This window comes from Dipodomys spectabilis, unplaced genomic scaffold (genome assembly GCF_019054845.1).
Source record: "Dipodomys spectabilis isolate Male_0828 unplaced genomic scaffold, ASM1905484v1 ptg000175l, whole genome shotgun sequence".
Lineage (NCBI taxonomy): Eukaryota > Metazoa > Chordata > Mammalia > Rodentia > Heteromyidae > Dipodomys > Dipodomys spectabilis.
Genome location: NW_024870852.1, coordinates 142081 through 157426, shown reverse-complemented (window position 1 = coordinate 157426; position 15346 = coordinate 142081). Strand labels below are relative to the sequence as shown.

The window sequence follows — 15346 nt, the reverse complement described above, 5'->3', positions numbered from 1 at the left end:
AAAAGAGGAGTACTCTTGTCTACCTAACTTTTCTATTCATTTTGGGTAGGTACTAACCATTTATAAAAATGAGTGCAATTAACATTAATATGGATGCAGAAAAGTGTATGCATTTGTTCCTTTCCTTATTCTTTATTTATTTATGTATTTTTTTGTCGGTCGTGGGGTTTGAACTCGGCCTGGGCACTGTCCCTCAGCTCTTCAGTTCAAGGCTAGCACTCTACCACTTGAGCTACAACGCCACTTCGGGTTTTCTGGTGGTTTATTGGAGAAAAGAGTTTCACGGACTTTCCTGCCCGGGTTGGCATTGAACGGCGATCCTCAGATCTCAGCCTCCTGAGTAGCTAGAATTACAAGCGTGAGCCACCGGCGCCCAGCTCCTTTCCTTATTCTTTAAAAAATCATCTATGCATACTTGAATCCAGGGGGCTGTACCATTCATTCCTCCTACTCCACCTACTCCACCCGGTCCATGTTACTTTGCAGTATTTAAACATGCCACTAGATGGCAGCAGAAGTTGTAAGTACTTGGCAGAGGCTCAGCAGATACTGAGGGCTGCTGCTGTACAACCAACAGCAAGATACAAAACCTTGAAGACACAGGCAGTGTTCAGGATCTAGAGAATGAGCAGAAATTATCAAAGCTCTTAAGGAACCGCATACATGTGTTCTTGCTTGGTGATTTAAAACTTATGCAGGCACACATCTTTCTAAAAATGTTGTTGGTGAGACTGACAAATCCAGATAAATTAGTTTCCTTCCAGCCTACTGAGCCAATGAAGTAATGTAATATATGCATCTGCTCTTCTGCACTTTAAGTTTCAAACTTATGTTAACTCTAGACTATATGTGTGTACATATATTGTATATATATATATATGTGTGTGTGTGTGTATATATATATGTAGTTTCAATTTAAATCATACATCTTATTCTATTGAACTTTGGATAATTTTGTGAAGAATTTCCATTTTGAGTGTATTTTAAACTATTCTTTTTAACTACAAGGACTGAAATTAGCCTAAACATAAAGGGTTTGTTTGTTTGTTTTTCAAGGCTGGTCCTGGGCCTGGAACTCTGGGGCCTGGGCACTGTTCCCCTTTTTCTCAAGTCTAGAATGCTACCATTTTAGTTACACCACTTCCAGCTTTTTCTGTGATTAATTGGAAAGTAAGAGTCTCATGGACTTTCCTGCCAACCAACCTCAATCCTCAAAGCTCAGCTTCCTGAGTAACTAGGGGATTATAGGTATAAACCATTGGCCCAGTTCTAAAAGTAAAAAATTTTATTGGAAAAAAAATCTTCCTAGATGTCTGTTTTTGTTTTTATTTTTGTTTTGGTCAGTCATGGGGCTTGAACTCTGGGCCTGGGTGCTGTCCCTGAGCTCTTCAGCTCAAGGCAAGCACTCTACCACTTGAGCCAAAGCACCACTTCCCATTTTCTGGTGGTTAATTGGAGATAAGAGTCTCACAGACTTTCCTGCCCAGGCTGGCTTTGAACCATGATCTTCAGATCTCAGTCTCCTGAGCTCCTAGAATTACAGGCGTGAGCCGCTGGCACCCAGTCCTAGTTGTCTGTTTTAATAATGAAAGTATGGCTTCCAAAGTTGCAAAGTTCCATAATACATGTATGTATATATATATATAATTTGTATATATGTTCATATGTTTATGTACATATATATCTTATGTACATATGTGTGCATGCATGTGTATATCTTCACTATGTAAAAAGTATTTGTTTAGGGAGAAAACAATTTGGTTTGGTGCTAAGACCACCAAAAGTGTTTGCCTTGTCCTCTGGATTCCCCTCACAATGTCCTCTCAATCCTTCAAGACTTACTGCTTACCTGTGATTTCTTTTTCTTTTCTTTATTTATTGTTTCCTATTTTGTGCCCAGTACTGGGGCTTGAACTTAGGGCCTGGGCACAATCCCATAGCTTTTCTGCTCAAGACTGACACATTACCATGGGAGCCACACCTACACTTGTAATTTTTGTTTGGTTAATTGGAGATAAGATGCTCACAGACTTTCCTAACCAGACTGGCATTGAACCATGATCCTCCAATTTCAGCCTTCTCAGTAACTAGGATTACAAACATAATCCATCAGCACCCAGCTGTGGCTTCTTTCTCTGAAGACTTCCACAAGTTTCCCTTTTGCTCACTTTGAGTTTGGAGCTTGTGTAGATGTACAGTGAACAGTCCACTTGGAAGACTCTGGCCTTTCCACATTTCTCAGATAATTATGACTCACTGCCATACCATGATGAATTCTTTTCTTTGTCAATTTTTTTAATCCAATTGCTGAAAGATGTGGTCAACATTGGAGACTTTTAGGCATGTATCCTGAGTTCTGTTGCCTGCTTCTTTTTCTACCCACTGACTTCCACAGCTCCTGTAGGCTAACCAGAAAGACTTTCAAACAAATGAAGCAAAGGTTGCCTTTGTGATTGATAGGTTGCAGAGCTGGAATTCTGGAGGAGGGGGGCCAACTTTAGGGTAATCATTAGCCCCCACAGTCTGTGAGCCAGGCATAGCAGGCCCTTTACAGAAGCCAGCTCTGCCCTGGCGTTCCCAGCCCTGGCTGTATTTAATAGCCCTTTGAAGTAAATAGAGGTCATGGAACAAGGACCAAGATGTTTATTCTAAAGGCCTCCTGTCTGATGTCCTCCCGAAAACCCACCCTTGCCCTTGAACTCCAATGCTATGGGCAAAAGAAAATAATCAGGGTTTTGAACTCACAAATGGACTTGGAAACCTCGAACCCACTCTGAAGGAAGACACCCCTAGACTAGCCTTGCAAAAGACCAAAGGGGAACTGACTAACTGTTAGTACATAACAGCTCATGGCACTCAATGGAGGAACTAAGAAGGGAAATCAGTAAGCCAGAATGGAGGCTTTCCTTAACACTTACCGGAAGTGACCTCTGGAGGCCCTCTTTCTGAACCACACAAGTAAGTTAGCCAGCACCCATAAACTCAGACTCAGCTGCAAGAAATAATACTGTGGGACCAACTCCCTTCCTATTGCAAGGGGGCATCGATGTTCTGATGAGCTACTTATTCCAACTCAGAATGCCTGTGATTGATGGGATGAGGGACATTAGGGATCCAAGAGGCATTGTTTTGTATCTTTGGCTCATCAGTGATGCGTCCCCATGCCGAGGGTGTCATTAGACTTGTTCCTCAGGTGACATCCCTGTACCCACTTGTGCTTGCCAAGTTCTCAGCCTTCCTCCGTCTCAGGCGCCCTGCGGAGTCCCCCACTCTGGGGATTTTAAGAGAAGAATGCACACCGTCCATGCCCTCAAAGAGCTCTCCATCCCGCTGAAGAAATCAGGGTGAGAGACATAAAACATCTTAAGCTATACCACTGATAAAATACTGATTTGAGAATCCGGAATTCTCCTGCACTTCTCCCCACCAATAAGGGAACAGTCCCTGTAGATCAGGAGAGTATCTGGGAGTAAAAGGAAGTGGAATTGGTCTCTGTGCTCTCCCAGATCCCCTCATTTTGCATCAAAGCACCCTCTTGGTGTGGTTTGGAGAGGTAATTAATGTCGTGCATAAGGTAGTTATTCCAGGGCCATATTCTTTGTGTTCAAATTCTCATTCCAAAACACCTTTTACTCACTGGGGGCTTACGCCTGTAATCCTACTTACTCAGGAGGCTGAGATCTGAGGATCACAATTCAAAACTAGCCTGGGCAGAAAAGACTGTGAGACTCTTTATCTCCAATGAAACACTAGAAAACCAGAAGTGGCACCATGGTGCTAGCCTTGAGATAGTGCCCAGGCCCTGAGTTCAAGCCCCATGACCAACAAAAAGTAAAAATAAAATAAAATAGAATGACTTTTGTAAATGACTTCCTGAATCTCTCTTATTCAGTTATCCCATCTATAAAATACGCATAAAAATATCACCCACCTCATAGAGTTATTATGGACACATGCAATGGTCTTAAAACGAATCTTCAATCCAAAGATAGTTATCAGCCAGGGTGTTAGCTTCTAGCTCCATGTTTCAAAGTCTTTTAATCTATCATCAAATCTTGAGTATTCTTTTGCCTCAAATGCCTTTTTTTTAAATTCTTTTCATTCCCACCACCCTACTAAGAATAGAAGAGAGCTGAGCCAAATATCTTTAGTTTGATGTTGGGGCTGCCTATGTGTATCTGCATACCCACTGCCAAAGGAGGAGATGGAGGAAAGACTCTCTAAAGAGTTTTGTATTTTGGCCCCATCTCCCACTTGTATTCCTAGATCTAAGTATCTTGAATTAGTAATCCATCAGCAATAACTGTCAAATACATTGAAATTTTCTTGGTGTACCACTTTTCTAAGAAGCCTAATTCATTTATTCCTTCCATCCTTTATAGTGACTTTTCACATATGTATTTCTGGGATATCTCATATTGGGAAAAGAAAAGCACAGAGAGATTTAGAAACTTGCCCAGGATCAAATCAAAAGCAGTAAGAAACAAAGCCCAGGATTTGAACCTAGTAGTGGGTTTCCAGATCCTGTGCTTCCAAACATGCAGAGGGTCCCTCTCTCCATCAAGGGGACAACCTCTCATCAGCTTGCTTCAGGAGCACTAGCTTCTTCCCCCTCTAACATCAATGGAACCCCTCCATGCTTAGCCTGATAACATACTATCCTAATTTTAGCACTGTCACTGCCTCTTACCTCCTCCGCATCTCTCCAAATCATCCCTCTTGAGTTATCCCTTGCTATGAGATAGATGCTTGTAACCCACCTACTGTCCTCTACTGGGCAATCCTAGTAGAGAACCACCCAGCATCTGGTGTCAGGTACTTGTTTTCAACAGAAAAAAAAAATTCCTGGATAACATAAGGCCATGAAGGGCAACCTTCTCTGTGGTCACCTAGAAAATAAATGCTGGCTCTTTGAAGGGTTCTGATGCTTCAGACTGAACTTCCTGAAGGTCTTCTGGCTGATGACTTCAAGTCAGGCCATCATCATCCTCAGGCTCCAGTATGAGGCAAAAATCCCTTCAACTATTTGATGTGCCTCACCAAAAAAATGATATAAACTTGATTTTAATTATTGTATGAATAATGGATGCCAGGAACTAGCCTGTACCTCCTTCCACCCTCTCTCCTTTCTAACACACACACACACACACACACACACACACACACACACACACACACACACACACACACACACACACAGAAGATAAAACCCAGAACAAGTCTTTGGTACATACTTGTAGGGAAGGGAGATGGGGAAAGGGGAAAGAGAAAGTAAAAGAAAGATTAGAAGGACAGGAGAAAACACTTAGAAAGGAAGAGAAGAAAGTGGATAAATAAACATGAAAATAACCCAAGGGAAATCAGAGTAAAAAGGAAGAGATAAAAAGAAGGAAAATTAATGGAAAGGAAAAAATAACTAAAAACAAAACCATATGACTTGCAGAAGAGGAAGAAAGGAAGTCAACAAAGAAGAAAAATCAGAAGAGGGCATTTAGAAGGGAAGACATAGTGAAGCCTGGATAGAATGGAACTCCTGGCCCTGCCTAAGGGTCGTGTGCAGTCATTACATTATTGACTTCATTCACCTGTGATGCAGACCACTTACTTTTCTTAGGAAGATAAACTGTGTATATTTAAATTACTTGTGAACAATCATGCCCACAAACTCTAAAAGAGATAGACAATGAAAGGGCAGGGCACCATCCTTGGGAACCAATGTAACCAATGAAGTAGACTTCAGAGGATATGGACTTTCCAAAGCAAAAAATCTCAAGTCCCAAGAGTTCCTCCAAGTTGGTTCTCATAAACGATGATCGGAGAAGACAGATGGGATTCTGAGCTATAGCATTATCCTAAAGAGAAGATACTGTATCCTTTAAAGACCTCACTGCTGATATATAGAGTTGTAGTCAGCTCATTAAATTTTCTACAGGCCACCCTGAGAGTCTCAGGCTCTGAGCCATCACAGCCAAGCCAAGTATGCTGATACCATCTCCAGGGCCCTTCTCGCTCAGTGATAGGGTACTGGAACTCTTGGGGCTCTCAGCCAGGTTACCTTAGACCTTATGTTTGGCCTCAGACTCCGGCTTGTAGGTTAAAGATGGTTCCTATTATTGAACACCGGTCCTCCATAAGGCACACAAAAGACTTTTATGCAAAATGTCCAATAGTTTTCTATTGACCAAGGCACAACCACAGTTCATGTGATCCCAGACGATCCTCTGGTTTAACTTTCTACTAATCAGGTTCAACACGATTGAGTCTGTAGTCTCAAATGTCCTTTCCTGTCCTCCAAACATGGACCAGCTAGCTTTTGCTGCATAACCAAACTGGCTCAAAACATAGCAACCAAGCTGGGCTCCGATGGCTCACGCCTATAATCCTAGATATTCAAGAGGCTGAGATCTAAGGATCACAGTTCGAAGTCAGCCCAGGTAGGAAAGTTTGTGAAACTCTTATTTTCAGTTGATCATGGGAAAAGCTGGAAGTGATGCTGTGACTCTAATGGTAGAGTGCTAGCCCTGAGTAAAAGGAGCTCAGAGACAGTGCCCAGACCTAGGGTTCAAGCCTCAGGACTGGCAAACAAAAACAACAACCACAAAAAAAAAAAAAAAAAAAAAAAACCAGCAACTAACCACCATTTCGTTAACTCAAATTCTGTACATAAACAATTTGGGCAGGGCTCAGTTGAACAGTTCTGGTCTCATCAGAGACTTGGACTTGTCAGGTACTGAAGGCCTTAGCTGTGATGCCATTTCTCTACTCCACCTGACTTTTATCCTCCAGAGGTCAGCTCAGAACATTTGACATGGCAGCATAAGAGGGCCCTAAGAGAAAAGAAATACTCTACCAAGTAAGGCACACCAAGCTGGCACACCACTGTCTCACACCTGTTATGCTAGCTACTCAGAGGGTTAAAATTTGTGGATTGTGGTTCTAAGCCAGCCCTGACAGGAAAGGCTGTGAGACTCCATCAAACTGCTCAGAAAAAGCTAGATGTGGCACTGTGGCTCAAGTGGCAGAGCTCTAGCCTTGAGCAAAAGAGGCTCAAGGACAGTGCCCAGACCCGAGGAACAGAAAAATAAAATCACAGCACATCATCATCTCTGCTACTGCATTCTACTGCACACAGCAAGGCACAAGGCCAACTCACACTCATCTACTTCTTGATAGGAAGAGCAGCAAATTCAGATTGCAAAGATGCATGCATACATGGAATGGAAGAATTACAGCCTTTTTTGCAATCAACCATTCCATGCTTTTCTTGCCTTTCTATCTTCATCTCATTCTTCCAAGTTTTTCTTCTCTGTCTTTGAACGGTATCAGTCCTATCATATTACCGGAGTACTCCCTGTCTATTCCTACTAGGAGTAGCTACTAGGAGTAGCCTCTCTTCCCTCCACATCTTGTAGCCTTGTTGCATATGCTTATTTGCATGTGCTCATTTACATCAATTCATTTGCATTATGTTTCTATGGGTATACCATTATGTTTCTATGGATATAATCACAGACAATATTCACAAGGATAAAGGCCAAACCCTACATTCTTTGGACACTCCTGTATGCTAAGTCCTCGTGCTTGTACATAATAGATATTCAAGAGATATTTCAGCAACCATTTTTCCCTCATACATACGGTTTTGCTTTGTAGACCTTGCAGTGTCCCACATTTGTATAGCTTGTAAGTTTTTGAAGGAGAGACTAAGGAAGAAGAAAGACAGGAAAAAAATAAGCATTTCAGTGATTACCATTGAAAGTCTGACTTTTCATCTTTTGAGCTGTAAGAATCAAATGTTTCTTTGTTTATAATGCATAGGAATGGAACTAGAGATTAATTCACCAATACTGAGATTTACTTCTTTCTGTTTGGATTGCTCCTTAAGGAAATTGTGGATTATTTACGAATACACTCACACAGTAGTACTTATGCTACATCCATGAGCCCTCCAATAGCAGAACAAGTCATCCAGTCAATGAAGTTCATCATGGGACTTGATGGGTCCACGGAAGGTAAGAAGTTCTGGGGAAAGCCTACTTTAGGCTTCTCGCTAGGCTTGTGTCTGTCAACATTTTACCTTCTCAAACACCCACCTTTGTTTTCTGAAGCCAATTTTTAAATCAAGGTGACAAATATACTAGATAAACATGTGATAAGCAGGATATAAATGTGCTAGAGTGTGTAAAACACACACATAAATTCTTTGTTAAAGCAAACTTTCAAAATCACCTCTTCATAGGATCACTCTGTATGATCTAATATTTGTGTGTGCACACATATATGGGCACATGTGTGTGTATGTTTGCTTGGGTTTACTTGGGCTCTCTCTTGTGTTTCCTTAACACTAAAGTAGTCAATTTAATGTTCAATTTGTAAATGATCTTATATATATATATATGTATATATATATATATATTAATGTGAAAATACCATACAGAGGGGTTACAATTACATGGGCAAGATAATGAGTACATTTCTTATCAAGCATTGTTGCCTTCTTTGTTTCCCCTTCCCATCCCTTCCCCTCTCTCCTCTCCCCTCCACCTCCTCCCTCTCCAAAGTTGTGAAATTCATTTTTTGACATAACAACTTGTATATCATTGTTGCAATGGGTCCACCTGTATCCTTATTTAAACCATTTTCTTTATTCTCTTATATTTATATAGCCAAAGGTTAGACAGAGGAAATCTACTCCTGGCCACTTGAGGTCATATGGAGACATCTCATATAATAATTTTCTAGAGGTTTCCTTGCACTTAGCAATACTTTGCTCAAATGTAATACTTTGCTCAATCAAAGTGAACCAAATCTTTTGTTTTCATTTTGAGGGCTTACCTTAGGGCTGGGGCATTGTTCTTAGCTTTTTTTCCCAAGGCTGGCCCTCTGACACTTGAATCACACAGTTCCACTTCCAGTTTAATTGGAGATAAGGTCCTCATGGACTTTCCTGCCTAGGCTGGCTTAAAACTTTGATCCTTAGATCTCAGCCTCCTGAGTAGGTAAGATTACCAGCATGAGTCAACAATGCCACCCAACCTAAATCTTATTTTTTTAAACTCTCCCTAGCCTCTCAAGAATAAGGACATAGCCACTGACTCAGCTGCCAGGCAAGCTAGTGAATATAACGAAAGTAGCAAGTGATGTTAACCCCAGAACTGCCCACTGGGCTACACAGTCCTTGTGACAGATCTCACCTCTCAGCTGGCTTACTTGGCACAACCTTCCAAACCAATTATAGCAGACCTATAGGATAACCATCCTTTTTCGTTACCCTCAAAGCAGCAGAATATTGATTCACATATGCCAAGTGAAACCCATTGCCAGGTGAGGATCCTAAATGTGAAAATTCATAATCTGAAATGCTCCAAAATCTGAAACTTTTTGTGTGATAATTCTAGGCCACAAATGGAAAATGCCCCAGTTGACTTTGTGTGGTCAGACAGTCAAAATGTAGGAGAACTAAAAAAATATTGCATAAGAGTCTCCGGTGGGCTATGCATATACAGTGTCTATGGAACACAAATTTTGTGTTTAGGCTTGGGTCCTATTCTCAAAATATCTCACTATGTGTGTGTGTGTGTGTGTGTGTGTGTGTGTGCATGTATGTATGTATGTACGTATGTATGTGTATGTATGCAAATATTTTTAATTCCATGTGGTAAAATACCACCCATAAGCAAAAAATGCCCAGAGAAAGTGCAATGCCCTAAGCTCAAGCTCCAATATAGGCAAAAAAAGAAGCAGTAAAATAATCTAGGTCTGGGGCTGCAGTATGACTCCTTCAATGATATAGCATTTGCCTATGATGCTCAAGACTCTGAGTTCTAGCCCCATCACTGCAAAAATCATAAATAAATATTTGAAGGAATGCATTTGGAAACTAGTCTAAATTGGTTGGATTTTCTAATGTTATACTCTGTGAGTTTCAATAGCTTTGCCATGAAAAATCAATTCATATCTAAACAAAGCTGCAAGTAAATTGTCGTATAAGGTATCTTTTGTCCTACTTTAACGATGAGCAACTAGGAAAAAAGTAACCTGGGAAATTATAGCTTATACCTCTCAAGAGATAGTTTTTGTTTTTAACCAGTTCGGGGGTTTGAACTCAAGGCCTCACGCTTACTCAGCTACCATTCCACCACTTGAAACATGCTTCCAATGCAGCTTTTTTTCTGGTTATTTTGGAAATAAAGTCTCATGAATTTTTCTGCTTGTACATATGAGTTACAAGTGGCTTGCTCACTAATGTTTTAAACCTTTATAAAACAGTTGATTTCCATATCTGCAGTTTTATAACCATTCTCTTCCCCTTTTCTGAATTGGTTTCTGGCTTTATAACTACTTGGACTTACTGTATTTATCTGACCACAATCGAAGATCGGCAGAGAGATTAATTCAATGTAAAGGCATAATTTTTTGTCCTTCTATACTCATCTATCACCAATATTTCTGCTCCTGAGGTGGGAAATACTCATCTTGGTTCTGTCTCTTAACCTTATAATTAAAGAATTATTTGGTTATTGTTCTTCATTTCATAATGAAAGTCTCTCACTTTACTCCTCTTAAGAGGGAATCAAAAGCAAACTGAACGGAGGGTGTCTGATCTGTTTTCTTAGGGTCAAGATAGAATAAATAGGAAGCAAGATAGTATAGTTTCTTTTCAAAGAAATGAACAAAGGACACAGTAGAAAAGGAGATCCGCAGAACCATCCATCCAGTTTCAGGTGGTTCTGTCTGGCACATCTTTTGAAGAATTCAAAAGCACACAGTGAATGATCACACTGGCCTCATTTGCAACAATGCCTGCTTAAATGAGCAAGACAGGTTGGAGGATATTGCATTCATTTATCCTTTTCTGCAGAGATAGGCAGACTCTCAGGGTAAAGTTGCCTAGTGCTCAAAGGGATGCACTGTGTCTTGTTAGAACTGCCTAAAAGGATCTGAGAAAGAGAAGCCTGGCTCCAAGCCTTCATCTCCAGCCCACTCCAGTGCAACTACGATGGGAGCCTTTCATGGCTTTGTTACGGGTTTAGTTTGGGGAGCGATTGGCCAGATCTGTTCCTTGATGAATGTCTTCACTTTAATCTGCAATGCAAAGCCATATGCTTCAAAGAAAGGCAAGCTACAGGAATAAGGTCAGTGTTCCTTTGATGCCAAGGTTCAAAGATGAAATAGCAGTCCCAGCGAAATGACAATGTTTATGTACAAACAGCCACCTTTCCTCCAGCAGCAGCCAGGCTGCTGGTGGGGTTAATGCACACAGGCTGAGGGTCTGCAGGCCGGGTGTGCATTCCATAGGCACCAAGCCCATTTAATCTCCTGGCCTGTCATTCTGTACAGTGTGCAAGGAGACCCAAGTAGAGATTTGATTTCTCCAGTCCTAATGGATATTGGGTGGTCCCCCAGCCACACCAATGCTGTAAGCTCCTTAAAGGCAAAAAAAAAAAAAATGTGCCTTGAATTAATTTGCTGTTCCTCTGAGTGTCACACTCAAAGCTCAGCTTAATAAATATGTCATGACTCAATTCCCATCTTGCCAGCCTGCTGAATTTCAGGTCAGGGTTTACACTAAACAAGATTATGGGATGTTTATCTCAAAGGATGGGGAGCTAGAAATCTGGTCTACCCCAGTTGTGGTAGCTGGAGAGATCGCCCAATAAATGAAATTACATTGAGAAAGATCCAGAAAGGTTGCAGTGCATTTGTTTTCTTCATGTTAGCATGGCAAAAGCCAGACCAGGGGCTAGGCTACAGTCGATACCAATCACATACATAAAGGAGACGTTGTCAACTGTTGTCTTATTATGTTAAATCCTCAAAATGTATTTTCAATTAATCAGTCACCATTTTTTTCTTCTTCCAATCTTGACCCTGCCTTCCCACAGCCCCTTTCCCAAGCCCTCAGTAACCTTCCACTTCTCAGAAATACTAGGTGTTGAATTGCACAGATGATTACAGAGTGTGCTCTGTAGCTAGACCACATGAAACCCAGTGCCTGGCCCACCATTTGCTCCAGGATTAGTAAATTGTTAACCTTCTCTCAAACTCAATTCTTTTACTGAAAGTTGAGGTTATCTATGGCTCTTACCTGTAAACCTAGCTACTTAGAAAGCAGAAATAGGAGGGTCAAAGTTTAAGGCCTGGCTCAGAAAAAAGCAAGACACTATCTCAAAGAATAATTCAAAATTATGGCATGTGCCTGTAATTTCAACTACATGTGAGATACAAGTAGGAGAATTAGCAGAAAAAAAATGTGATTCTCTGAAAATCACAAAATCAAAAAGCAGATGGAAATATGGCTCAAGTGGTTGACCACTCTTAGCAAGAACAAGACTCTAATACTAAAGAGGTAAGTAAGAAAGGAGGGAAAGAGGAGAGGAAGGAAGGAAGGAAGGAAGGAAAGAAGGAAGGAAGGAGGGAAGGAAGCAAGGAAAGAAGGAAGGAAGGAAGGGAGGGAGGGAGGGAGGGAGGGAGGGAGGGAGCGAAGGAAGAAAGGAAGTTCTGGAGGATTAAATGATGTGATCTAGATAGGGAAGACAGCATGATGCTTGATACACAGTAAACACTTTGGAAAGGTGCCATTGTTTTCTACTTTCTTCCCTTCCTTCTTCAGATTTTCCAATTGCCTTTGCCCATCTTGAAATTCTCTTTTTCTCTCCAATACGATACCCACTCTACCAGCTAATCCCTCACAGAACTTCCTTTAATGTTATTTCCAGAATCTGACCATTTCCCATACCTTCACACTCCCTACATTACTTCTCACCTGGTCACCTTCCTAAATATTCTTGTCACATCTGTACTCACCCTTTTATGGTTTGTTCTCCACCCAGAAGCCAAAATCATCTGCCTTTATTATTCATTTTATTCATACAAATTAGTGGAGTACACTATGCTAACTTGCTACATATATCCAGTGTGTCATAATCAAATTAAGATAGTTACTATTGCCATCTTAAACTTTATTAAAATTTGGATTAACATGTTACAATTGAACTAATTTATGGGATGTATGTACATATCTAAAATATATAATGATCAATTCAGAATAATTACATATCCAGCTGTTTACCAAGAGTTTGAGTTTACAGCCTTAGAGCTCCTCTATTCTAGCTACTCATAAAATATATAACAAGAGGCAGGCTCCAGTGGTTCTTGCCTAGAATCCCAGCTACTCAAGAGGCTGAAATTTGAGTATCATGGTTCAAAGCCACTTGGGCAAGAAAGTCCATGAAACTGTCATCCCTAATTAACTACCAAAATAGCCACAAATGGAGTTATGACTCAAGTAGTAAAGGAATAACTTGGAGCAGAAAAGTTCGGGGACAGGGCCGAAGCCCTAAATTCAAGCTCTAGTATTCTAGTCCCCACCTATTTTGTTCTATAGAGCACTTTTATCCAACTTCTCCTCTCCCCTTTCTTCCTGTCCTTCTTAGCCTCGCGTAATCACTGATCGACTGTTTTTATGATAGCTAAATGAGAGAAAACATACAGTATTGTTTTTAAAGAAAATAAAATCTAACTACTTGGAACTTCCTATCAGTTCCCCTTGTACTGGGTATAAGGCCCACACTGTGGTCTTTGAGTATCTCAGGATTTTCCCTTCAGTACTTTCCTAGATTCATTCTCTAGCTCAGGCTGCTAATAGCCTCCAGCGGAAAGGCCTTTATACTTGCTAATCTGCCCCTATAAGTGCTCTTCTGACCAGGATCTTGCAGAGTCTCACATCAGCTCCGAATCCGCTTTCTGAGGAACTCCCCTGACCTAAACAGCAATCTCCTCATCCCTTTCATTTTCCTCACTTGGCTTTCATTTTTATAAAGTGATGAGCATTGAAGATTTATATATTCATTCTCTCCCCCTGTTCTCTCTGAGTAGCATGCAAACTCCAAGAAAAGCTCTTTGTCTGCCTTTCATAGACCCAACAGTGTGCCAGATAGCAAGCATTGTTCTTAACAAATATTTATTTTAAAAGAGAATTCTCTTTTCCTCTCTTATCTCAGCAAATAAACAACTCTGGTGCCCATTTTACATCTCTGTGCTTGATTCTTTCTTTCTAAAAACACTAGCCACAAACTTCTGTTTCCCTCTTCTTGAAAACCTCCCCTTTTTCCTTCTTCCCCTTCAGTCACTGCCTCCTCCCATCTAGCAAGATAAACCGTAGAAGATTGAACTGACCTGCCTGTGTGTCCTCTGTCCCTTTGCTGTGGGGACTCTGTCCATTCTATGTTTGTTCCTCTTACCCATTCACCAGTTTCCTCTCCTACCAGACTGCATCACCTATCTGCAACACTATCTCTTTTACTTATTTTTTATTTCTTTCATAAAGTTATACGAATGAGTTGCCACTCAACAAAATAACATGGGAATACAATGAATCCTAATCAATGTCATTCAATGAAATAACATAGGAATACAATGAATCCTAATTAATGTCATTCAACGAAATAACATGGGAATACAATGAATCCTAATCAATGTCTCCTCTTTCACCATTCTCCCTCATCCCTCCCAACCGCAACCTTCTTTCAAAGAAGTCTTCCCTTAGCTGAGGACGTCTGGGATTTCTCTGATTTCCTTCTCTCCTCCTTCCCTCTTTTTCTGCCTCTCTCTCTCCTTCCCTCTGTCCCTTTTTTATAGTTACAAAGCACCCTGTGCCTATCATTGGCCCTTATTATTGTGCTTGACATGTGATAGACCACCAGTGTCTATATTCAAGTTAAATCAAAATAAAGTGTGTTAAGTCCATATTAAGTCATACTGTAAGAGCTGATAAAATATCTGTTTGGGGCCTTGTCATCAGAAGACTTGAGCAAAATTTCTGACTTCACACTGACGCTCATCAAGGTCATCCTTGTCCTTGTAATTCTTGCCCCTCTCCATGTCTAGTTTTGCACTAATAGGCGGATCTAATACCATCAGTGTAGGGACACATTTCCTACACGTCTCCACTCATCACTTCTCGCTTTCTAAAGATGAGAGAGCATGATAGGTCAAAGGGCATGGCCAAGTCCTGGTGCTGCAGTGGTTCTGAAAGGGTGGTTCTGAAAGGGTGGTCCCTGGACTAAAGGCCTCATCTTCCCCAGCATCCCCTAAGGCTAGGAGAACTGTGAAAGGTATTTGTGGTCAGAAGCTCTAGGAGTGGGGTGAGCAAGCTGTGTAAGCATTCCTCCAGGGGATTATAACACGCAAGCTCAAGTTGGGAAAACATTCCTTTATACAAAACTATGCCTTTATATGTGGAGAGGGAAACAAAGAGAAGGGACAATAGAATTTTGGCAAATACAGACGGAAGTCTGGGATTTAGTAAAAATGAGGCAGAAGAGAAGAGTCAACATAATATTTT

General features: G+C 40.9%; 1 protein-coding gene across 1 annotated transcript in view; it reads left to right on the top strand.

The window, feature by feature from the left end:
- Sptlc3 (serine palmitoyltransferase long chain base subunit 3) overlaps positions 1–15346 on the top strand; it is a 108107-nt gene that overhangs the window by 67536 nt on the left and 25225 nt on the right. The window contains exon 9 of the mRNA XM_042694608.1: positions 7886–8012. Within this exon, the coding sequence (XP_042550542.1) occupies positions 7886–8012 (127 nt within the window). The remainder of the gene's footprint in view (positions 1–7885; positions 8013–15346) is intronic.